Genomic DNA, 24,019 nt, shown 5'->3' on the forward strand with positions numbered 1-24,019 from the left:
GCTGCTGTCAGAAACAAAACCGTGTTGGTCTTTACTCTTCCTCTGTATAACGTTTTGAGTAGCTGTTAGGGCAGAAATGGGTATTTTGGGTATTTTGGGTTGGAATAAGCGGAATTTCCGCGGTGTGGGAAGGGGCGGAGTTGGCATTGCCTGCCGTGTGCGCATGCGCGGTGCCCCGGAAGCGCGCGGGCCGTTTGAGCGCCATGGCGGGAGCGGCGGCGCGAGCGGGCCCCGCGCTCGGGCCCGGCCCCGACCCGGCCCCGGGGCTCCGCCACCGGCAATGGCGGGACCGGGAGGGAAACGGGGCTGGGCCACGGCGGGCAGCGAGCGGAGCACCGGCCTCGGGCGGGAGGAGCCCCGGGAGCGGCGCCGCGGGGAGCCAGGACTGGCGGGGTGGCAGGTGAGGGGGTTCCGGAGGGAACAGCGGCCCAGCCCGTGTGTCCTGACGTATTAAATTATTAATATAGAGAGTTTTCAAATGTATAGCTATTTACTATTTAATTTAGATCTATATGTGCATATACACACACATATGTACATATATACACTAATAGTACATACATATACATATAATGCGTGCGTGTATATATAAATACGACATACTGTGTTGCATGAAATACGTATTATATACATTGCTTTATATAATTCTAAATAACGGCCTCGTTTGTTTTGTGGTGATTGGTAGGTATTACCAAAACACATGTTTCAGAATTGCAGTTCTTCTAAGGTTTAAATGATGCCCATTTAAAAAAAAAAAAGCCGTCTTCCTGTTTTTTTAAGCAGCTGCATAACGTATTTTTTAAGTTGTTAATGTTTGATTCATGTTCTCATAAAATAAAATAACCAGTTTGGTAAGGGTATTGTGGGCTGCCTCTACATTTGCATGGGCATAGCACTCCGGGTGGTAAATGCCTCCACTCTGCCTCTTGAAATAGCTTTATGACAGCTGCTGCGTTGTGCTAAATATTCATGGCAGCTCTATTAAAGTACACTTTATGCAAAAGCAGCTTCTTACTCATCAGTGCATGGGTTGAGGTTTCAGGCTTATTATAACACACTTCTCTGACAGATCACAGACCATGTGTAAGACAAACGAGCTTTCTATAAAGAGTTAAAATAGTTCAGCCTATTTGGGACTTTGTGTTTTTCCCAATGTATATTTGGTTCTCAGCGTTCATGGGTGTTTCAGACCAGTGGAGATGCAGATCCTGCTGTGACCTAAAATTCTGCATTTCATTTTTGCAGCAGTACCCTGTACTTCTCTTCCAGCAGTGATGATGAATTTGAAATGTGTAAGTAATGGCATGTTAGTTTTTGTTACGAAGGAGTACGAAAAGGACGCGTTTCTGTCTTAATTATAGTGAAGCATTTTTACATGTTACTTTCATTGCTCTTGCTGCAAAGTAATTCTCTCCTTGCAGTGCAGTCTTGGTGTCTGTGCCACAGGGAGTGTTCTTGAATTGCCTCAAGTTTGATTCTTTTTTGCCTTGAATTATATTTTTATTATTGCCTCACTTTTGTCTGTTCCCTGTCACTTGCTTCCTTCTTAGTCTCTAGAGACTAAAAAGCTGCTGCCAAGCTTTGAGGAAGTGAGAGTTGAAATTATATGTGAATATAATTTTGTTTGTTTTTTGAAAATATTTTAGACTAAGTTTTTACTAGTTGCAAACTTTAAAAAATGCTTAACAAGAGACATGGAACCTCATTCTTAATTAATCTTCTTTTATTTCAGTTTTAGCTAGACTGAAAACTCCCAAATCTGTTTCTAAAAAGGCAGATACAAGGTGGGTGCTGTCATTAATGAATTTTCTGTGTTCATATTTTAGTTTTCTGTATCATATTTACTAATCAGAATACAGGAAAACAATCTAAAGGTGCATTGATTCATAGGCCAGTCTAGGAGAAAGTGCAGACAGAACTGTTACATCTTCAGTTATGTTCAGAGCAAGTGTAAAATGGGTATTTGGAGATGCCCGTGCTCTTGCAATTCCTATTCATGGATTTCATGGATGCAGTTGGTGACATTTGCTACGAGCAGCTGATAATGTTATATTGGGTGGCTTTTTTTGGATTGCTGTTTCAGTAAGAAACTGAATACTGCTCTGTTTTTCTGCTTACTCCCACCTTTATTCCACACAATTTGCCTTTATTTTTTTTCAGTTTGAAAGACTTCATTGATGACTCGGATGATTTCTTCTTGGATTTGAAAGTGAAAAAGAGCACAACCAAGAGTGGTAAGCAATCATCCATAATAAAATAAACAAAATGATTACTGTTCTTTGTGTTTTCCTATCTTTCAAGGGATTTCTTCTGTGTTAAAACAAAGGCAGATCTCCTAAATGCAACTCCCAAAACTTAAAGCTCTTTCTTTTGAATTGCAGCACGGAAAGATCTTCAGACCCCAAAAAAACTGACAACAACTCCTGGAAAGAGAAACACTTGCTGCCAAGAATTGCAGTATCCAGACACATCAAGTGACACTGAAGATTCTGTCTTTGTAGAAAGTCCATGGCATAACCACCAAAAAGAGAGAGTGAAAGACTTAAAAGAGAGTCAGCAGCACATAAATCTTTCACCTCCACAAAAGCAGAAAGAGTCAGTTTTCAAAGGCAGTCCAGATTTACTTGTTAGAAGGAAAGAAAGAAGCTGTGAAAATACAGAAAATAAATTGCCAGCTGTGGCACTAGGACACAATACAGGGGTGGAGTCAGATAGCTCAGATGACAGTTTTGGATCTTTAATGGAACGGATAACAAAGCGAAGTCTGCCCCGAAAACCAGTCTTAAGCACAAGTAAAACTGTCTTTCAGCCAAGCACAACAGGTGAGCAGGCCTGAGCTAACTTGCAGTGGTAATTGCCTGGTTCTTTCCATTTGTGTGGCATCAACCTCTTGAGGTGCAGTCCAACACCTTGCAAAGGATTTTGGTGCAATCAAAAATTATTCCTCTGAGCATTCAGAAAAGTCATCTTGTGCTATCAAGATGTAAGTTTTTCACTATTGCTTGTTTTTTTCGGTTTTATTGATTTTATTGTAGGTATTTTTGTTTTTAAAATTACTCTTAAACCAAATCTGATGGATTCTTCTGGTGGTTTCTAATGGTTCTGTGATGTCTTTTTTTAATGTATGCTGTGTAATCCTATGACTCTTCCTGTTGAACTAGAAAACATCAAGCCACCCTGCAAAGATGCACAGCCTGTGAAAGGGGAGGGAGTCAAGCCAAAGCCAAAATCTGTTTCACTTCAAGGAACACCTTCCATGGTAACGACTCCTGCAAGAATTCCTGGGAAAGAATTGGTCAGTTGCTCACAGTCAGCAAAGACAGAGAAAAGGTGAGTGTTTCTCCAGTGTTCCTGTGTTCTACAACAATTACAGATGGACAAAGAGATGTTAAGCATTTTGCATAGGATGATGTGCTTCCTCTGCTGCCTAGAAACTTCTACTCATTCCGCATTTGTTAATGGTTGGGCAGCTGAAAACCAGAATTTTCAGTCTCCAGTATGACAGGGAGAATATAAACTGATCTCTGCCTAGGGGAATTGATGACAAATCTGACAAATGTCAAATCTTCTTTGTAAATGTTTTCTCTCTTGCTAATCCTTGTCTTGTACAGCATATACAAGACTGGCTCTACAGATTTTATATATCCAGCTGCTTACCTCTGAAAAGATACCAAAACTGATTCTATTAGTAATTAATGCCTTTTAAACAAGAGTGTATTGCTTTTTTAAAAATCTATATCCTTATAACTTGGAGAAATAATTTTTCTTTTTCTATATGTGGATACAGTTTAGGCTTTTCAAAATAATGCATTTTTCATTTCTAATGGCTGCCCTTATTATGCCTTCTAGCCATGTGCTGTTTCCTTTAATCGTTTTATAATGGTGTATACAATACTAAACCTTTAAATGACACCTTTAAAGGTATCATTTACCTTTGTCAGATTGCTGTAGCACTGGAGTTAGTAATCCTGGTGGGGTATCTGCTTCCCCTGAAATAATTCCTGAGCATTCCTGGACCATCTTTGTCTGTTTCTGAAAATACACCTTTATTGTGATGATCATATTAGGGCTGTTGATATATTGATTAAATTTTGGTATAGTTGTGGGTCATTGTGTCACAAAGTCTGAGTCTCTTTTTCTACTTAGGAGTCCTCATAATCTAATTTTGTGAATTAATGAAGTAATTGTGGGACTTCTGCAACAGCTCTGCCCCTTCATGCCCTCAGAGGGGTAAGAGGACAGTCAAGGGCCTCATGAGGGCAAACTGGTGCAAAGAATCAGGAGAGGTTTATGCCACTTGAAGCATCCCTGAGATCTTTATTGGCTTTCAAGTGGCCATTTTTCCCTGTATTTTTTCATATCTCTGTATTTCAGCAAACTGCTTAATGGCTTTTCTTGCAGACTCAGGGTATGCTCAGTGCCTGGTTGTTTTTTGCAAGATCTTTCAAATCCAGCTTCCCACTATGTGAAGTATTTCAAGAAAAATAAAGAGGAGCTGGCCCAGAAGCTCTACAGGCTGTTTAATAGTACCATCTTTGAGCAAAAGGTTGGTTTCAAAACAAGAACTACCATTCCAAAATACTGGTTTATATGTGGCTCCTCACGTTTTGATGTGATTGCTTTTCATCCTCTTCAGATTGTAGAAGTTAAGCTTTATAGCAATGGGCTATGTTTGAATTAGTCCAAGCAATTTCTTCAGAAGGGGTTTGTCGCCACTGTGGTGCAGCAGTTTTCAGCTTGGCTTTGCTTTCCCAGCTGTAATGGAAATGCTGCACATAATCTTTGTTCCTTCCTATGAGATGTTCATGTCTGCCTTTCTGGAACAGGTTAAAAAGGTGATCCTTCAAATAACAGTTTAGGGCGAACATAAAGCTACAAGTTGTGTTTCAAATTTAAGGTTCAATTTCAGTGCTGTCTTCACCTGGGATCATCATCTGGGATATTGGGGACCCTCCTCTGGTGAGAAATATCCTTGAAAGGAAGGGTGCTGCCCTCAATAATTCCAGTGGGATTTCCCCCAGGAAGGAAAGTGGTTTGTATGCAGATGAGAAAATAGGGTTGAGCTGACAGCCTCAGGTCATGATTTCACATAAAACTGAGCTGAACAGACTCACTATTGCTGAAGCAGAATATTTTACTGCCCAGTGCTTCAGCCCTGTACCTGGAGGTATTTGGAGGTAGAATAGAGGAACTAAGGACTTGTGTCACACCCTGCCTTGTGAAACCCCCTGTTTCACCTGTAAACCCCCTGGTTACAGGAAAACTGATGGTGGGAGTAAGAAGCCATGGAGGGGAGTTGGTATCTACTAAGATCTGTTAAGAGGTAGGAGAGGGCAGATTACATGCACTGTTTTGTTTTTCAGTTACCAGAAGATATGGTAATAATCTGGAATAAGAAAATGAGAAAAACAGCAGGGTATTGTGTAACGGGGCAGAGGGAAGGCCCTGAAGGGAAGCGTTATGCTCGCATTGAACTCTCTGAGAAAGTCTGTGACTCTGCAGGTAGGTCAAAGAAAGGGTGTGTTGATTCTTCTTTGAGGAAGCAAGTTTTAGAGATGAAAACATAAATGTGATGCTTAAGAGATCTGGAACTGGAGCCCGCTTTGAAATGTAGTTAAATAATATTATCTAATTTTATATTATCTTGTATAAGTAAATAAATACCTGTATGGATTTATTCCACAGCTCTTCTAAGAGGCTAGGCAAATATACAAAATATGAGAACATAGATGTAGTCGCACTAACTGCAGTATTGTTTATATTTCTTAATGATTTGAAGACCTACAGGCATGGTGTTACTCTAATTCTGTGTTACAATGGCAGTCTAAAATCTGACTTCATCCATCACAGCAACACACCTTGTTGATAGTATTTAAAGCTGGAATAAAGACAGGTCAGTGCCAAATTAAGTTCTATTATGTGGTACTTGACTGTTATTTATTTCTCCCTCATCCCCTCTCAATATGGGAAGATGAATCATAAAATGGTTTGGATTGAAAGGGATCTTAAAAACCATCTTGTACCAACTCCCTGCCATGGGCCGGGACACCTTCCATTAGAACAGATTTCTGCAAGTTCTGCCCAACATGGCCTTAAATACTTCCAGGGATGGAGCAGCTTTACCAACCAAACAAAAAGACCCAAATATATTAGGTGTGTGTGGGAGTAACTAGAATGCAGAATTGGGGCTGGTCACAAAACTGGAAATGCACTAAGTGAGACGTTGTTTTGGAGCATTTTATCTCGTCAAGACATTAGTAGTTCTAACCTTCAAAATAATACTTGCATTTTAATACAGAATGAGTGTCAGAGGCCTAAAGCAGTGACCAAAGGTGAGTTTGTTTTTCCCACACCTGACTGATCTTTATTTGCTTTACCTCAAGATCGCCTTCGGGATACGCTGATCCACGAGGTTTGCCACGCAGCCACCTGGCTCATCAACGGCGTTCGGGACGGACACGGGCGGTTCTGGAGGTTCTATGCCAATAAATCAGCTGTAATTCATCCAGAACTGCCAGTGGTGACACGATGCCACAGCTATGAGATTAATTACAAATTCACCTATGAGTGTGTACGGTGCAAAGCTACGTGAGTAGTGTTTTCATCTTGCTGTGTATTAACTTTATAGCTTGTCAGTCTCCTGTGTCTAGAAATCAGGGTTCTCTGAAATTGTAAAGCAATTTGGACATTCTGATATCAGAGAACCCTCAGTATGTGATTCCACATTTGTTTCCAGGTAGTTTAAATTCTAGTTCAGAGGTCAGGACTGGCAGAAATGTCATCTGAGGACCATTGGTGATGAGAGAAAGTCTTTAGGAAGCAGTAAGAGATACGTACCTAAGCTTTGAAGCAACAAATCCCCATAAAAACTGGGCACAGAATATTTGGCAGTGATTAGATACTAGATAAAACTACCAGAGGAAGCTTCCAGTTTAAAGTCCTGATGACTTTAAATTATAACAGCAGCTTCACAGATGTGAGCAGCACTGTGACGGGAAGGATTGACGCTAGGACACAGCCTATAATAATGACACCATTTAAGGCTTTTTTTTACATCAGGATCTGGTGTGACTCCCAGAAGTACTGGGAAGGAAACACCTCACATACCCTGAAGTATTTATTAGGATTATGCAATGCAGTAGTTGCTTAGATGTAACAGAGCATTGAGAAGATTTTTTTTTTTTTTAGTGATGTCTTTGAGGAGAAACTCCACGAGGCAGTTGATAGTTGATATATGGGTTGTGGAGGTATTTGGAAATGTTGTAGCACTTTATAGTCATAGGCTGAGAGTAGAAGAGGCAGAGGAAGGAACCAAGCCTGAAGAAGCAGTAGAAGAAGTTCCAGGGTAGAAAAGTGTAACACAGATTGTACCACTTTGTGATGTACTGTTCCCTATTCTAAAACACTGCCTTAGAAATCTGACCTGAGCAGCAGAGAAAGGGGCCCTTTCCCTTTGAGTCCTGTGGAATCAAAGTCCTCGTTTTTGCCTTTCAGGATCGGGCGGCACTCGCGGTCCCTGGACACGGCGCGGTTCGTGTGCGCCTTCTGCGGGGGGCAGCTGACCCTCAGGCAGCCCCCGGGCAAGGGGGGCACCCCTGCCAGGACACAGCTCACACCCTTTGCTAAGTATGTGAAGGACAACTATGGACTTGCTAAGAGAGAGCAGCATGGGCTGAGTCATGCAGAGGTGATGAGGAAACTCAGTGCTGATTTTGCTTTGAAAACCAAGCTGGAGGATTCCTTTTAACATCTCCATACATCTCCTTTTGTGCTGCCACTTAAATTTTGTATAGAGAGTAGTAAAAGTTCTGAGCAGCACTTACACATAGCATGTCTTCAGTGACTCCAGTAAGGGATTTACTGTTTCATCTGGGCAGCTGATACACTGTAGACTCTGTGTGTGTGTGCTGAAGAACTGCTGTGCGTGCATCTGGCTGGGATTGCCAGAGGCAAGAGAAGTCCAGTCCAGCCCAAGTCCTCTGACTCTGAATGACTCCAAGGCAGGAAAGGGGGCATACCTGAGCTGGGCTTCAATATGGGTTCAGATTTCTCCCAGGTAGAGTTTCCTGAGATAGCCTTGGCTGTTTCTGTTAAAATTAAGTGGTAGACAGATGGTGCTTTAAATCTATTAACAGAATCTGCGAGTTTCTCCAAAGCCCTTTAGACCTCAGTAACAGTAAAGCTCTTTGATACATTTGAATGTAGTCATGAACCTCTGTCACTGACATTTCACAGAAATTAAAATAGATGCAGATCAGGCTGGGGAAAGCAGATTCAAACACTTTCCCCATAGAATGATGAGGTCTTGTCATGACTTAAGTCTTTCATGTAAAATGCAACTGAATGTGTTTTGTAGTGTTTGTCTTCTGTAAGCAAATTGCTCAGGTTCTTAAAAATTTTGATAATCAATAAATGCCAGTTTGATATGAACTCCTGCAATGAACCAGGCTGCATTGTTTCAATTTACTCACGGCTGTGTAGGAATACAGAACCCTGGTACCAGCCCAGCTTCCTGGATGTGGATCAGCACAGTCATTAACATCCTCTGGTCACTGGGATTACTCCAAGGATCCCCATTCCAGGAGGCCCAGGGCTGCTGGATCATCTCCCAGGAACCCTCATCAAGCCTGGGGGCACTGAGGCACCACCCTCTTCCCCAGCAACGATGAAGTTAAAGAGCATTGGAATTAGAAACCAATAGGAAAAACAACAGCACAAAACCACTTCAAAAACTGATTCATTACTATTCACAGCACTTCTAAGAAGAAAACAGTAGTGAGCAATCTACTTCAAGGAAGTTCTACTCTTAGGGGATTTGCCAGTAGAAATGTAGAAAGATTGAAAAGTCAAGTCTGACAAAGCAATGGGGTTATGGGGCTTCCACAGCTGCTAATCAATACTGGCTGTCACTGGCAGAGTGCCTCTTCCTCAGCTCTGTCACTGTAATTGTCCCATCCTTTGCTCACATGAGACACATTCACAAGACAGAACACAGATGAGGATGTATATGATGGAGGATACTGTGAAACGCAACAGCAAGAACATTTAAAGAGATTATTTCAAAACAGCTATTTTGTTCCATTCTTGAGAAATTTCTGCAGTTAGGTTCAGCATGGAAGAATGTCAGACTCGTATATCTACGTATTCTCTGCCCAGAATCTTAACCTTCTTCCCTCTGGGAAGGAACCACAGTCCTCTAACTGAGCCAGCAGAAACAGTTCATTTTCTAGAGAAAAATGCTGGGCACACACCAGCATTACATGGAGTAAGAGAATACACACCAACCAAAAAGTGCAGGCACTGGCAGTTTGTAGCATTCATTTCATATCTACTCCCAACAGCTCTAGCTTTGGAGGTCTTTATTTGGTTTGACATATGCTGAACACAGATGTCAAAGATCTTCCAGGTCTGTTCCCAAGCTTCCCTCCCACCTTCTACCTGCCTGGGTGAATGAGCAGTGATCCTGAACATTACTAGATATAACATCATGGTCAACTGAAGCTACTAAGAAAAAGCAGAAGATGGCAGCATCGGATATGACAGCAGGGACACACTTTTCCCCTCCAACCCTCCTGTTCCAGGCTCCTGGAATACATGTAAAGCAGTAGGACTGCTGTCAAAATGCAGAGGGAGAAACAAGAGGTTCCCTAGGTGTGTGCTCTCCAAAATAGGAGTCTTGAGGTGCTGCCCAGCCCCACCACTGAGCCAGAAGTGCAGCAATGGCAGACACAGCACTCCTCTGCACCAAGCTGGGGCAGTTAAAGTCCTGATCCTAGAGCTGCGCTCTTTGCTGCAAGGTACAGCCAGCACCTTCACTGAGGCAATGTAGGGCCACCCTTCAGCCTGGAGTAGTTCTTAAAGATTTTTTCATGTCACTTTCCTGAAGGGTCTGCATTTCCTCCTCACTCTAAAGCAGCAAGTTCCTCCAGCAGCTGTTCTTTCTCCTGCTGCAGCTCCTGCACACGCTGTTTGTTCTGCTCCAGTCTGTCCTCGAGCCACTGCAGCAGGGGCCCACTGATGGCAGACATTTGGCTGCAAAGGTTCTTTGTGAACACTGCAAAGAGCAACAACACATCATGCCAGGGCAACACACAAAAGACTCAGTGTGCTACAACACCCCCAAAGCCAACAGACAGTCAAGAAGACCTCCAGCATCCTGGCCATGGCAACCACAGATCTGCACAGAAGGTCAGAACCAGCAGCTTGTAACAGGGAAACATCATTTCAGTGTGACCCAAGCAGGGATGACAGACCTGCCATGAAAATCTGCACACAGCTGCTAATCACTGATGCTAATTCATTTCTAGATTTTGAAGCATCACAGAATACCTCACTTGCTGAATGTGTGAGAATGGACAGTGGGGTAAAGAACTTGGAATAGAAGTGGGATGAGGTTCACAGTGGCAAAAGGAAAGATGTCACACCCATGTAATACCTACAAAGTGCCAGGAAGTGGAAGTGTGCATACAGGTCAGCCAGGCACTACAATACTCAACAAATCACAAATCCCCTTTCCTGTTCCAACAGAAAAAAAAACGCAACTAAACAAACCAAGGCCCAAAACCCCAAACAACCCCAAAGTCTTTGGCAATTTCAACCAATTCTACAAAGCCTGAAGGATAAAACATTAATGAACCCCAAGATTAGGGTGTTTTACAGCCTTCGTAGTTTTTATTTTAAGTTCCTAGTTATAATTCTGTTCCTGTGTAACAAGATACCACCATTTTGATTCTGGGAGCACCACCCTGGACTGTCAAGTGCAAGAAAGGAATCCTTACCTGAGCCATTATGGATTTTGGTTACAGAGTCAAGATGGGTGAGGCTAAGGGAAGGAGAAGAAAGCAGGTTAGAGACAAGACAGCCAGGAACTGTGTATTAAACTCAGGCTGTAAAACCACCTGCCCACGAACCACTGACCAGACCACAGGTATGCCTAAACCTCTTCACCTGCTGAAGCCCTGAACATTCATAAGAGTAACAACCCATGATCGCAAAACCCCAGAATTCTGTTCCTAACCCCAGGTTCAGTTCTACAAACTTCAGTAAGTTCTACAGAGGCAGAGGAGCTGCTAATCCTTCTCAATTCCTACAGCTTTGCTAAGGCTTTGGTAGTCTAAATATAGCAACAGTAGAACATGTCAGCAAAGACAGCCTTGGAGAAGGGCAGAGCCCTCAGGGCTGTTACCTGTGAATTCTCCTGTAGGCATCCTGCTCTTCTTGGCAAAGGATCTTGGGCAGCTCCACAGCTGATTCCAGACACACTTTCCCAATGGTTTCATGGGGCACAACATGAATGGGAATTTCAATCCTTTCATATCTAGAAGGGTATGAGATATAATTAAAAGCAGCAAACAAAAAATTACTTCTACAACCTTACAACAGTCTGCCCAAGGCCTACAGTGCTGCACATCCACTTTTGGGAACACATGCCTGAGCTGACAGGCAAAGGGAAGCATTTCATATCCACACACTTGTCCTGAATTTTAATTGTAAGGTACAAACCTGATGGCTTGACCTCTAGAGCTGGAAGCAAAAAGGTGGTGCTACTACACAATGAACTGCAGCACAAATCCCCACTCTGACCTCAGCAAATCTTAAGAGAATAAATTTTCTAGGCTAAATGAATCACTCCTAATCTTTAGATTCTCTTCCAGCAGCCTGCATGAGCAGGAGACCCTGTGCAGACATCTGTACATCTACTCCTCACAACAGGCCGAGAAGCTGCTTTATTAGAGAGAGCCCAGAGAAAGGAGACAAGACAAAATACAATCAGACATAATATTCTTCTGCTCTACTCACTCTGAGCTCTTCTGGGCCTGAATAGACTGGAAACAGGTATAGAGAATTCTCCCTGTCTAAAAGAGACAGCAGAAAGTCAGATTCCAAAGGCAAAAACATCTAAACCCACACATTTCTTTAGGAAGCTTTCAATAGAATTCCAGATGTTTTGCTGTGATTTGCTTGCTGGAGGTGCTTAAAGCATACATTGATAAATCCTTTAATGATGAAAAAACTCTTAAACAGCAGCTGCCTGGACAGCCTAGACCTGACTGTCAGCTTATCTCACATGACAGCCACACCTCCTGGAGAGGCTGGAAGAGGGGCAGAGCTGTGTGTGCTGGGCTGGACATCTGAGGGAAAAGCCCTGGCCCATTTCAGAGCACACTCTGCAGCTGCTGCAGCCCTGCTGGGCAGCCACGCTGTGGGGCAGCACAGAGCAAACATCACTTGTTCTCCTGCCCTTGGGATCACAATCCAAACCATTCCTGCTGTGCTTCCCATGTGCTCCCAGTGCAGCTCTGCCCTCTCTGCAGGCTGCACTCAAGGACTTCAGCTCTGCCCTGATGTTTCTCATGAGCCCCTGGAGGGTTTGTTGCCATTTTTAAGTTGCCTACCTTGGTGTTCTTGTCCTCAATGAAGCAGGAAAAGATCAGCCCTACAAATCCTTGGTCCATCATCTGATACATGGCCTGTGTGCGGACATCTGCAGGGACAGAATGAGAGTGAGAGCTGCCCTGCTCACCTGCAGGACTGGGAAAGGATTTGCCACCTTCTGAAGGGTGATCTGGAATTTGGTAACAAATGTCACAAACTTTATGTTTACATCCTCACTCTGGGTGACTTAAGTTTAAACAAAAAATTTGATCCCATTTAAAATGTAATTAAATAGCAAATCTTAAAAATAGAAGATAAGCTCACAAAACCAAGAAATCATCTCATAGACAGCCTGGCTCCACAGGCCACCATGTGTTTTACCAACACATAAACGGTACTCATGTACTCCTTTTATGAAAGTTTTCAGCTATGTATTAACACTCACAGATGTCAGAAATCATCATGGCAGGCCTGGGATCCCCACAGCTTTTTTTGCTATTCCCCACACCCAAGGTCTGTTTTTCTGATCTGGAAGAACAGCAGTAAGAGCAGGAGCTGATCTGTGACTCCTGGGTCATGTGTGAGTCTTTGGAGAGCACACACAGGAATGGGGCTACACTGGCAGGCACCCAGACAATCTGGTCCTATCAGGGAACGTTTCAGACTCAGAACCGCTGGAATGTGCAGCTCTGGAGCTGCAGTGACTGAGTCCTGGGATCAGCAGCTGGGAGTTTCCCCCAGAGCCCAGCCCAGGGCTGCTCTTACCAACGTGTGATGGCCACACAGTGATGTGGGGGTGGGAGTGGTACCAGCCCACCACCCTCATGGGACGTCCTGTCATCTCAGCCAACCTGTGTGGGAGTCAAGGAGCTTTTGGAACCAACAGACAAAGGGAAGGGCTGTATGTGCAAGGGAAAACAGCAGTTTTAAAATGGTTTCCTATGAGTCAACAGAACTCCAGATCTCTCTGGAGGAGTGATAAGAAACAGTGCAGGGAGCTGATGGAAGCCTCTTCCCCAGCAACATCAGGAGCCACTGCTGCAGAAGCAAATTGGATTTTGTTTGTATGAGGCAACAAACAACATTTCAGCAGCTGTCCAAACCAGCATCCCCGAGTGTGTGTAGAGAAGAGGCTCCCCAGTGCAGCACCTGGAGCCTTGCTGACCTTTCACCTTCCACTCAGCCTCCCTGCTGAACTGCCACCCCCCTCCACAAACACACTGCAGTTCTACCTGTGACCAAATGCAAAACAATGATAAAAAATTGATAAAACAACTCCACTGCAAGCACTGGAACTAACAATGACTCTGGGGAAAGGGAACTGCCAGCACAGCCCTCCCAGCTGAGCAGCTGCAGGAGGGGGCAGCTGACGGCTTCAAGCCAACTACAGGCCCAAATCACAGCCCAGGAGAAGAGCTCTGAGGTGAAGCACTTCACTGGCGAGCCTGCTGCTGTCTCTGCTGAAGGATATCTCTGCTTCAGTGGAAGCAGCTGAAAGCTGCTCTGGTGAGATCTCCACACGGTCTTTCCTCTTGTCAGAGCGGCGCAGGATTATCACAGAATGGATGTGGACGATTCGGCTGGTGTCAACCTAACGACACAGAGGGGAAATCGGTCATTCCTCAGCTAGAGAAACAACAACCCGCAGGGCACGGCCGGCTGCTGTGAGCATCACAAGGCACAGGTGCGCACCGGAGCATGCCGGGGGATGCGGATGGGAAGCCTTCCTGACTCTGAGCTTCCACTCTCGCAGGAGCTGACCTACGCGCTGGCGGCTGCCGGGGCCGCTCCGTACGCGATGCCGGCGGTCACAGCCCGCGCCCCGCCGCCCCACGGCGCCGCGCAGGCCACAACTCGCATAGGCAGCGCCGCCACCCGCCCCTCCCCGGAGCCGCCCCTCCGCGGGCGGTACCTCTCCGATGCAGAGCCCCATGACCTCCTCCTTCTCGGTGCTCAGCGCGTGGTTCAGGCACACCAGGAACGCGTCCGCCTCCAGGTGCACCGCCTGCACCGCCATCTTGCCTTCCCCGGCCCGCCTGCCCTTCGCCCCGCCCCCTCGGCGGATAAACCAATAGCAGCGGCGCTCGCGGGCCCTCACAGCCAATCGGCGCTGCCTCCGGCAAGGCGAGCGGTGCGGTGCGGCGCGGAGGAAGGGCCGTGCCGCCCACGGGAGCGACAGCGCCGGGGTTCCGCCCGGGTTCCGCGCGGCGGCCGATGCCCGCGGCGGACCCGCGGGGGGTGACAGGGCCGGGCCTGAACGGGACGGCCCGGCCCGATCCGGTTTAACTCGACTCGGCTCGGCCCGGAGCCCGGCCTCCGGGGCCTGCGGGCAGGCGCGGGGAGGCGGCGGGTCCGGGGGGCGGGGGACGGCTTTGCGCGGCGCACGCGGCGCGGCGGTCACGGCGCGGGGGCAGGTAGGTCATGGCGGGCCCGGCCCTCGGGGCCCGCCCGCCCGCGGCCGCCTCACGCCCAGGGCCGCCCGCCCGGCCCCGGCCCGGGGGGGACGCGGTGGCTGTGGCGATGTGCTGCGCCCTCCTCCCGCCCGCTCCGCCATGGCCGGTCCGCTGCCACGCTCGCACCACACCCCCTCCCCTCCGGCCCTTCCTGCCCGGCTTGCCCACGCTGCCCCGCGCTCCCGCTCCTCGGCCCGGCTCTTGCATCCCTTCCCTCGCCCTCCCCGTCCCCCTGCGTGGCTCCCCCCGCATTATGTCCATCTTTTTGTCTTCCTGTTTTTTTAGATCCCACCAAAGCTCGGCCTGCCCTCCCCACGCTGCTGGACAGCCCGGCTGGTCGGTGAGCATCTGCTACCCCTCAGTAGGTCGGGCAGAGCGGAGCGTGGAGTCAGAGGGGCTTGCTCCAGGCAGAGTAGAGACCAAACCCCCAAGAAGAAGCTTTAGAGTGTCTCCAAATGCCCTTAAGTCACCAGATCATCAGATCCCTGAGTTGTTCCAGAGCCGGGCTGGGTTTTTCAGGAAGGCTCAGCAGTCTTGTAGCCCTGAGGTGTGCAGGCAGCTCTCATGCCCCGGTAGAAGGCCAGGCTGGCCAGCCTTGCTCTGGGGGGCTGTAGCTGTGTCAGCACAACGCTGCTGAGCCTCAGCAGGGCTTTTTCCTTGGTGCCTCAATGGCAGCTGAACTCCCAGTTGTTTTTTAGAACAGAAGGTGATAAAGGGGTAGAGTTCGTTCAGCACACTGACCTCCAGCTCTGGGGTGGTCCACGCAGCATCTGAAGCAATTTCTGTCACTGTTTCCATAAAATATTTTAATGTACCCAACTTAAGACCAAATAAATTGTCGTCATTACAAGCTGCATTCCTCCTCCTGGCCATTTTGACATTTGTCCATATATTATGGCTTAGAAATCCATCCAGATCCCAGAACAGCGTTAAACTTCTAAGATTGATGCTAAAATGGACAGAATATCTGCCAGTATTATTCCTGTCTGTGAGGATTGGGATTTGAATCTCCCCCAAACAATGCTTTGAACAGCTCAGCCTTCTACAGCTATGTTGATGGGAATGTTAAAGTCTCAAAGGATCATGCTGCAATCCTGCAAATTTAAGCTGTTGGGGTTTTTGTTGTTTGTTGTGGATTTTTTGATAGGTTATGAAGCAAGCAGTGTAAGAACCCAGGTTTAAAACTTGTTTAAAATATAAGTAAGCTCTCTTCTCCCTCCACCCATGTCTTCCTTCAGGCTTTGATTTTGCTCTCTGATCAAACCTGCAGAAATAGACACTGTGTATGTTTTCAGGTGCACTGTCTGAGCGTGTGCTTGTGGAATCTCCAGTTTCTTTGGTGTGTTTGGATGCTGCAGACAGACCCACCTCAAGCCCCATTCCTGTCCCACTTCAAACCCAATGACGGTTTTGCCTGACCTCAGGATTTTCCATGTGGCACTACCTGGGCACCTCCACAGGCCACACTGAGCCTTTCAGCTTTGCAGTTTTGGGGAAGCTTGGGGCAAATCTGTGGGGCAAAGGGTGAAAAGACACATTAACCTCTGCCCATTCTGCACAGTGTCCTCTGCACAAGACCTTGTTCTGTTGTCCTGATCTGTCATCACTGCCATCTCCACTCACCATGAACACAAATGTGCATGTTGTGCTTTAGTCTTCCTACCTGTAGTTCAGCTAGGCTGAACCAGGTCACTGTTTGGATAGGAGATCTTCCAGGAGAGTTTACTCACAGTAGGAAACACAGCTCACTTACTGAGACATATTTTTCTATTACTGGACCCAGTCTTGAGCCTTCTGGTTCTGGGGATGATGACCCGTAGAAATTCCAGCTTTGAATGGAATAAAAGCAAGTTCTTGGGCATTTCTGATCATGATGGAACTTTTTGCAGTTTACTGCAGAGTAGGAGAGTATCCTGGCCGAATTCCACCTTGGGTGATTACATTCAGCTGACTGAAAATGATCAGTAGCAATTGCTGCATTTCACTGTTGGGCAGAGCCTCACACAGGGGTTTAAATTTGTAAAGTGGCTTAGGCTAAAGCAGAAAGGAAAATAATTACAGAAATGTCCCTTTAACCCTAATTCCTGGAGGCCTTGTGAGGCTTGTCAGACTGCTGTCACATTCCTCTAAATGCCAGTGATCCAGCTGGTGGGGCATTCCTTGGAATGCCTGTCCCCCATCACAGGATGGCTGTCAGAACAGTGGTGCTTTGTGTAGGGCACATACACATCCCCACATATCAAGCAAGGAAACAAACAGAATGGGTGAAAAAAAAGAAGTAATAAAAAGAATACTCAAAGTTTTCTTTGTGATGGTGCGGTTCAGGCTGATCCGTGGTTGGTGTTTTGTTCTCAAAAAAGCTGAGTGCTTCTTTGGCTCAAAAAGGTAGAGAAACACTGATGTAAGATATGGAAGGCATAATGGAAGAGTGTTTTCTGTTATATATGCACCCCAATGTATAACAATTTATTTTTTTCTCTCCCTGACTTTTCATCCTTTATTTTGTACCCAGTTTTTCTTGCTCCTGTTTGAAATATGCCTTATAACCTTACAAGTTTTCAGAAGACCACTGTGTTTCACTGGGATAAGGAATATTGCATCTGCTTCATAGCAGGAGGATGTTGTATGTGTTACAGCTTAACTTTGTTCTACTTTACACCTAGATAAAGGATGAAGACTGTCTGTACCATTTTGATTACCTCTTCTAGGGTTCAAAGAGAATCATTTCCCCTGACCTCCATTTGCTAATGGCTCAGCCTGATCTAACTGGCACACAGATAAACGTGCTGTTAAACAAAAGTTACAGTAGCAGGAACCACCTCAATGCCCCAAGCTCCTCTGCCCGTGTTGGTGGCTCTCTGTGATCAACCAAAAGCCGAGCGACGCAGTCCTGAGTGCTGCTCCCAAGGAGTTTGGGTGTGAATGGACAGAGCTGTCACCCCTGAGAGATGAGACAAAGGACCCCGCACCCCGACAGCTCTGCGAGCTCCAAAGATGAGAGTCCTGCACACCGAGTTCCGTGCTTTGTCTCCAGAGTGATCTTCGTTCCTGTTAAGCTCACCTCACTGCTCATCACGAGTTTTGCTTTTGGGATTTAGACCACTTCATTTTATCCCTCCCGTTTTACACAAAGACTGTTAATAGGACTGTTAGTGGAATGAGCAAAGCCAATACTCACAGGGTTTAACTTTGTACCAATAGCACCTTTTGCCCCAGAATGCCTTACCAATGCCACCCAGCACGCGTGTCCCAGTGTACGACTCGGCCTGACGTTTCCGCTGTCTTAGGCACCCCCTCAGCCTCCCGAGCTGACTTTTAGGGACATTTCCGCACGTAGCATCTCATCCAACCAGTCAGACACCACCTGTCTGCCAGGTCCGGGAGCTCTCTCCGTGAATGTGCTCAGAGCTAAAGACACCACGTGTGCAGCCCGCGGGCAGATGCCGTCCACCTGAGCTGCGGAGGCGCCCGAGGGATGGCAGAGGGAGGGGAGGCTGGCGCTCCTCCCGTGCGGCTCTGGGTGCGGCGCGTGGGGGTTTACTGCGATGAGCACCGCAAAACCTGGCTCGTGGCTGCGGAAGAGGCAAGTGTGTGCTTTGAGCTTCCCCCTGGTTGTAGCATTGCTGTTTCAGGTGCCTCTGCCAGTAACTGCCTGCTCTGTTTGTTACTTTCCCCCAGGAGGAAGGTATGCTGAGGGCTCGGATCCAAAGAGTTCAGGTTCCCCTGGGTGAGGCGCTGCGACCCAGCCAGCTCCCCCCATCCCGGCTGCCTCACATGTGGCAGCTGTCCCAGGGTGAGCAGTACAGGGATAGTAACTCTCGCGTTTGGGAGATAGAGCACCATCTCATGGTAAGGATGGTGGCAACAATAGACCATAGTCATGCCTGTTTGTGAAGTCATTTGAGATCCTTGAGGGACGGCAAAGGACTGTTATTTTGCTGAAGTCCATTAGCTCAACCACAGTAACTGTAGACGTATTGAACTTTTCCTTGTCACTTACAGCTTGGTGGTGTTGAAGAACTGCTGCTTAAACTCGTGCCTGGGGATTAATCTGGTATGTGCAGACATTACCCCTGCTTTGTACTGTGCACTGTTTGCTCCTAGTCTTAATTTAATGTGAATTTTTGTTTTTCAGGAGCAGTGGCTCTAGGAAGATGCCATTGTCTGTTTTGTACAATAAAAGGTTCTCTCTCCACTGAAATGCAGCCACCTTTGAGGTGGAAGCAGTTAAACAACACGCAGCAACATCACACAAGAGTTTAGGACAGGCAGTGAAGAGGAGTATTGTGACCAAGTGAAACATCAGGGGGAGTTCTAGGTAGGCAGAATGTAATTGCCCCAAGTGGAATTTGGCCAGGATGCTGCAAATAATGTCCTAGTGATACTGGAAACTGCTGTGGGCTGGTGACTTCTCAGAAATTGGAAAGGCAGCAGCTCCCAGCTCTGAGGGGAGGCTGAACTGTGGCTCAGAGAGGTCAGTCTCACCACCACTTTCATTGACACTTGTGCTTTCCTTAGAGGTCTCCCATTCAACTACTGGTACCACCAGCTTTTGCTTGGCTTTTGATCTTATATTGACACTCTTACAGTGCCACAGCTGCAGAAAAATGAAGTAACTTGAGTGTCTGAAATGCTTTTCCGATGGATTTGAACAAGATGGAGCTGTTCTCCAAGCTGGTTGAGGGGTTTTTTGGACACAGGGAGAGGATTTCTGAGAGACTTTCTCCTGAAACAAAATGAAAGAAGCCCTTCTTATTGGCTTTATGGCACGTACACAACTGAGTTTTTGATTGTTTTTTTAAATGCCTTCTCCAGCTGCAGTTCCATGTCTTGCCACCAAATCCTTGGTTGTGTAAAGCTCACAGGGGTGGATTTCACATAAATACGTGTCTCAGGATAAGGTCTAGAGATGGAAAACTTAAAATTTAACCAGCTGTGTTGAGTCTTTTCTGGAATCTTTGTACATCCAAGTGGAAAAGGACACATTTTAACTAGACAAAAGAAAAAGGCTTTTAAACTTTGTGACGGAAAACTTCCCATATTCATTGTTCCCATCATCATATTTTAGCCAGACACAGAGAGTTCTTGTTTATGTTGGCAGGCATCTGCAAGCAGCAGTAAATGTTTTTCTGAATGATGACAGTGGGGGAAATTGGGAACTCCTGAAAGATGTGGCTGTAGGACATTGTCTTTCCCCCACCCCCTGAAAAGATCCTTGATTTGCAGTAACATTTTCCTGTCATTTTAGCTCCTGAACATGTCCCGGAAGGATCCCTGCCAGAAACAAGCCTGTGAAATACAGAAATGCTTGCAAGGTACCAAGTATCATTTTGTCTTTGGTGTCTTGATTTTTGGTGGAACTTAAATCTTTTAACTTAACCTTGTTGTCCTTTCACCTTGAGAAGGAACGAAGCACATTAGCATCACCTGGTTGCAAAATGAACAAAATTATAACACCTGATTTTAATAGAATTGCTTTGTGCTTAATTGTAAATACTGAGACATCATTAGTATAAAACAGAGCATTAGTAACAGTAATGTGCTTGGAGTGTTCTCCATGGTGGCAGTGAGATCCCAGATGTATTTTTGAGACTCATCTGTGGGCAGGGAGAGCTAGACATTATAATAAGCTCTTTTACAGCATGGTTAGTGAGAGAGGAGGTGGATTGTATGAGAAGACTGCAGAACTGCTACAGGGGTGTTTCAAGAGCAGATGAGACACAAGTCTGTCAGGAGCATGTTAGGTGATCTGTCCTCAAGGTATGAGATGGTCTCCGTGTCCCCAGCATTTGTCTAGAGACTACCTTTTACTGTCCTCATGGTATGCAGCATTCTGCCACAAAGGACTACCTTCTCTCCCTGTACCTAAAAGTGGATGGCTGACCCTCTTTTGTTCCCATCTGTGACAGTGTTCTTTTTATAACATTTGTGGAAATTATTCCAAGTGTTTTGCCTGTGTAGGTTTGTGAATGGTTAAGTGTTGGCAGAGAAGCTCTTTGCTGCATGTACACTTCACTGTCACTGCTTCTCAAGCTGTCATTTTGGAGTGCTGCTGTTCCTGTACTGTGCTGTAGAGTTGTCTGATGTGCACAGATGAAGCAGCTGAATTGACAGAGCAAAGCAGTTTTCCCCTGTAAAAATTAAAGTACAGAGCTTTAACTGAGGAATGCACAGCCACTGTACCCAGTGTGTGAGATGGAGGGTGGGAGCTGAACCTTTGGAAGATGCTGACTTCTCAAAAGTCATTGTTCCAAAAGATCTTGCTGCTTCCTCTGTGAGACTGAATGCCTGCTGTAAATCTCTTTTGTGTTTTCCTATCTGTGTGACTTTCAGGAATGCTTCCTTGACAGATAACAGTGTGCCTGTACATAGCTACAGTTTTAGAAACAAAAGCTGCACAGACGGTTAGGAGAGCCTTGGAGCACTCATCAGTGGCAGGTTATGGCAGAGAGAGATCAGTTCTCTCCAAGGGCCTGCTGTGCCTCCTGGGCTGCCAGCTTGCAGAAATAACCACAACCTTTTTCTCAAGGGTGATCTCTGTGTTTGTACTGCAGCTCACTCACCAACCCAGTCAGGGAATTCATAGCCCAGTGATCACAGCAGTGTGCTTTGCTCATTAACCAGAAGGTGTTCACTGCCGCTTTTTTGGGCTCTCCATGAGTGCTGTGTGTCTCACAGTATGCTGCTGTTGCTTTAATCTTTTAAAAGTCAGTGTGAGTGCAGCTGTGTAGTGGTTGCAGAGCAGGTGGCCCTGCATGCCCTGTGTTTTGGGCAGACAGGCAGGTGGTTCTTAACTCAAACCAGACTCAGTCTCTTCCTGCAGGGCTCCTCTCTGAGAGCCTTTGGCCACAGCTTTAGATAGCTGGAACTAAAGAGAGCTTTTTGTGAGCAAGAAAATGATGGAATGCTTGTAAGCAGCTGAAGGGCTGAGCTAGGTGTGCACCCTCAGGGAACAAAGCCTTTTCTTCTCTGCAGACCTGGTGTCTCCTTCTTTTCCAGCGAACAACTACCTGGAGTCCAAGTGTGAAGCTGCACTTCAGGAGATGCGGAAATGCTGCGCTCGGTACCCCAAGGGCAGATCCATCTGTTGTTCAGGGTTTGAGAGAGAAGAAAGGGAGAGAGAAAAGGTTAAGTTGACTTCAGAAGGGATTTCCCCACCACCTCAGTAACACAATGCAGCTCCAGCAGGTGCTGGAGCATGGACTCACTTGAAGAGCTCATGTGTGTTTTTTCAAGCCTTCTTTAGACTTTCAGAAAAGCCAGATTGCTCCTGGAACACACCGTTCAGCACACCAAAAAGCATTACACAGTACCAACATATGGCCTGGTTAACAAACTTTATTTTCTGTATGAAAACATAATCTATGTTGCCTCTGCATCACACCTGTGAAATGTCAACTTGATGTTTTTAGGATGCTTACCTTACTCTAATCCATCCTTGCTCTAAAAATGGAGAATTGGAACAGTTATTCTGGCTTCTGGAGTGAGAGGTACAGGAAATGAGCTCAGAAGAGTGAGTTTAAACATGAAGCCCATCTTGATAAAACAAAGGTATTGCTGCCACCATGCAGTAGTTCCAGACAACATTTGCCTGTCCAGTGGTTCAAGCTCAAGAATGGGAATCAGGTCTGATGATTGTTCCTAAGTCTTGCATAGATCATGAGTGACTACAAGTCACTTTGCCTAAGTGCCTCACTTTTCCACTGGACAGAGTTGTTTATTTTATATTTGAATTGACTACACGCTGCTATTTGCATGATAAAGATGTTACAGGAATATTATTTCAGGGATTGCTACAGGGATAGGATATTTTTTTAAAAAAGCAATATTCATTTGAAAGATTTGACTGTTGATACAAAATTTATAAATTTATGTCTAATTGAACACCTTTAAGCAATATGCTTTGAATCCAAGTTTAGTTAAAACTGCTGATACCCAAAGGCCTATCACAGAGCCCTGGGCTAGATCCAAGAACTGACTTAGGTGCTGCTTACTGAACAAGCAGTTGTAGGCAGTTATTTTCCACACAGCATTCCAGACTCACTCCCAAGCTGGCTGTGTCTGGACCCCAGGAGAGATGGCTTTCCAGAAGCTCTTGGCCATGCAGCAGAATTTCCTGTGACCTGTAGGAAGAGCTCATAGACAGGTTCCTGCACCACCCTTCAGAGCTGCCTGTCTTGCTGTCCCCTGTAGCAGGAGTCCAGGCACCCAAATATCAGGCTCCCAACCCACTAGCCCTAACTCTGTATTAGATCTAGCCGTAAAGGACTTTTGTGCTGTGATCAAGTACAACTTACTTATGAAATAGAGCTTCTATAAACCACTGAGGTCTAGGCACAATAGTTGTGTGTATTGAAGCCTAGAAGAGCAAACCATCTGTATTCACTGCTCTGAAATACCATGGTACAAAATAAACGACTGGAACAAATTGTGATCTCTGGTTGTTTGTTGAGCTGCAAGCCAGGTGGCTTGGCTGCCATTCACAGCCCAGAACCACGTGTGATCATGTTTAAATAGAAGCTGCTTGATATTTTTATAACTGGGGCTGAAGATCAGAATAATCCAAGGCTTGTTTTCCCCTCCTATTGCCCTCCCAGAAAAAAACCCTTAAGACAAAACAGGGGGTTTAGTGTCCCTGAAAAGTAGGGAAAAGTGATGACAATGTTGTGAACCACCTCAAACACTGACATGTAGCTCAGTTTTCTCTTTTGCCCTATCTGAGCAGGAACAGTGGAAAGAAAGTCACTAATAGATGATAAAGTGTATATATATATGTATGGAAAAGAAATAGCCTTGTCTCCATGCCCATTTGAAGTTCAGTGGAACAAATTTGCTCAGCAGAGGCTACACAGGCTGGCTACAGACCCACCTCCTGCCCTAGGATTCCCACTTCTTGGGAATACGGGTGATCAGTGCCAGGATGATCAGCGAGATGGATTTATTAAGGTAGCCCAGGTTACCTGCATGGATGAGGGGAGGCTTGTGCCTTCACAGAATGGTTTATGTTGGAAAAGACCTTTAAGATCGAGTCAAACCATTCCCCCAGCACTGCCAAGTTGACCACTAACCCACGTCCCCATGTGCTACCTGCTACACTCCTGCTGCTGCTCTGGCTGTAGGTGCTCCCCTCAGTCAGTGAGACAGGAACGTGCTGGTTCCCAGGAAGCCAACAAACATCACATAGAGAAGCA

The 24,019-nt window shown here is 46.0% G+C and overlaps 4 protein-coding genes across 8 annotated transcripts; 3 read left to right on the forward strand and 1 right to left on the reverse strand.

Annotated features, from left to right (window-relative positions):
* Positions 1-203: 203 nt before the first annotated feature.
* GCNA (germ cell nuclear acidic peptidase) lies at positions 204-8,430 on the forward strand. Its single transcript, XM_014256389.2, has 10 exons — positions 204-400; positions 1,246-1,292; positions 1,733-1,784; positions 2,161-2,234; positions 2,382-2,822; positions 3,162-3,330; positions 4,402-4,546; positions 5,364-5,502; positions 6,384-6,588; positions 7,495-8,430. The coding sequence occupies exons 1-10, from the start codon at positions 204-206 to the stop codon at positions 7,745-7,747; spliced, it is 1,722 nt and encodes a 573-aa protein (XP_014111864.2). The 3' UTR covers positions 7,748-8,430.
* An 886-nt stretch (positions 8,431-9,316) lies between these two features.
* BRCC3 (BRCA1/BRCA2-containing complex subunit 3) lies at positions 9,317-14,436 on the reverse strand. Its single transcript, XM_088062519.1, has 8 exons — positions 14,288-14,436; positions 13,846-13,966; positions 13,141-13,227; positions 12,396-12,484; positions 11,800-11,855; positions 11,186-11,317; positions 10,779-10,822; positions 9,317-10,054 (listed from the first exon to the last, which is right to left on the reverse strand). The coding sequence occupies exons 1-8, from the start codon at positions 14,390-14,392 to the stop codon at positions 9,903-9,905; spliced, it is 786 nt and encodes a 261-aa protein (XP_087918645.1). The 5' UTR covers positions 14,393-14,436; the 3' UTR covers positions 9,317-9,902.
* Positions 14,437-14,771: 335 nt separating this feature from the next.
* Positions 14,772-23,172, forward strand: CMC4 (C-X9-C motif containing 4). 4 transcript variants are annotated; one of them, XM_014256484.2, is made up of 4 exons: positions 14,772-14,789; positions 15,114-15,164; positions 20,077-20,143; positions 21,828-23,172. In XM_014256484.2, exons 3-4 carry the CDS (start codon positions 20,086-20,088, stop codon positions 21,995-21,997), a joined length of 228 nt encoding a protein of 75 aa, XP_014111959.1. In that variant the 5' UTR covers positions 14,772-14,789; positions 15,114-15,164; positions 20,077-20,085; the 3' UTR covers positions 21,998-23,172. The 4 variants fall into 4 exon arrangements, with proteins under 4 accessions (XP_014111959.1, XP_014111958.1, XP_087918649.1 ...); XM_014256483.2 differs by lacking the exon at positions 14,772-14,789 and having other exon boundaries at positions 15,118-15,168; XM_088062523.1 differs by lacking the exons at positions 14,772-14,789; positions 15,114-15,164 and adding an exon at positions 18,837-18,882.
* On the forward strand, positions 18,285-20,126 carry MTCP1 (mature T cell proliferation 1). 2 transcript variants are annotated; one of them, XM_088062521.1, is made up of 4 exons: positions 18,285-18,411; positions 18,507-18,677; positions 18,831-18,882; positions 20,077-20,126. In XM_088062521.1, the coding sequence occupies exons 1-3, from the start codon at positions 18,304-18,306 to the stop codon at positions 18,876-18,878; spliced, it is 327 nt and encodes a 108-aa protein (XP_087918647.1). In that variant the 5' UTR covers positions 18,285-18,303; the 3' UTR covers positions 18,879-18,882; positions 20,077-20,126. The 2 variants fall into 2 exon arrangements, with proteins under 2 accessions (XP_087918647.1, XP_087918646.1); XM_088062520.1 differs by lacking the exon at positions 20,077-20,126 and adding an exon at positions 18,964-19,098.
* Positions 23,173-24,019: the final 847 nt, after the last annotated feature.

This window comes from Pseudopodoces humilis, chromosome 15, assembly GCF_049639895.1.
Source record: "Pseudopodoces humilis isolate 2021_Gansu_Grassland_sample_001 chromosome 15, ASM4963989v1, whole genome shotgun sequence".
NCBI classification, from domain to species: Eukaryota; Metazoa; Chordata; class Aves; order Passeriformes; family Paridae; genus Pseudopodoces; species Pseudopodoces humilis.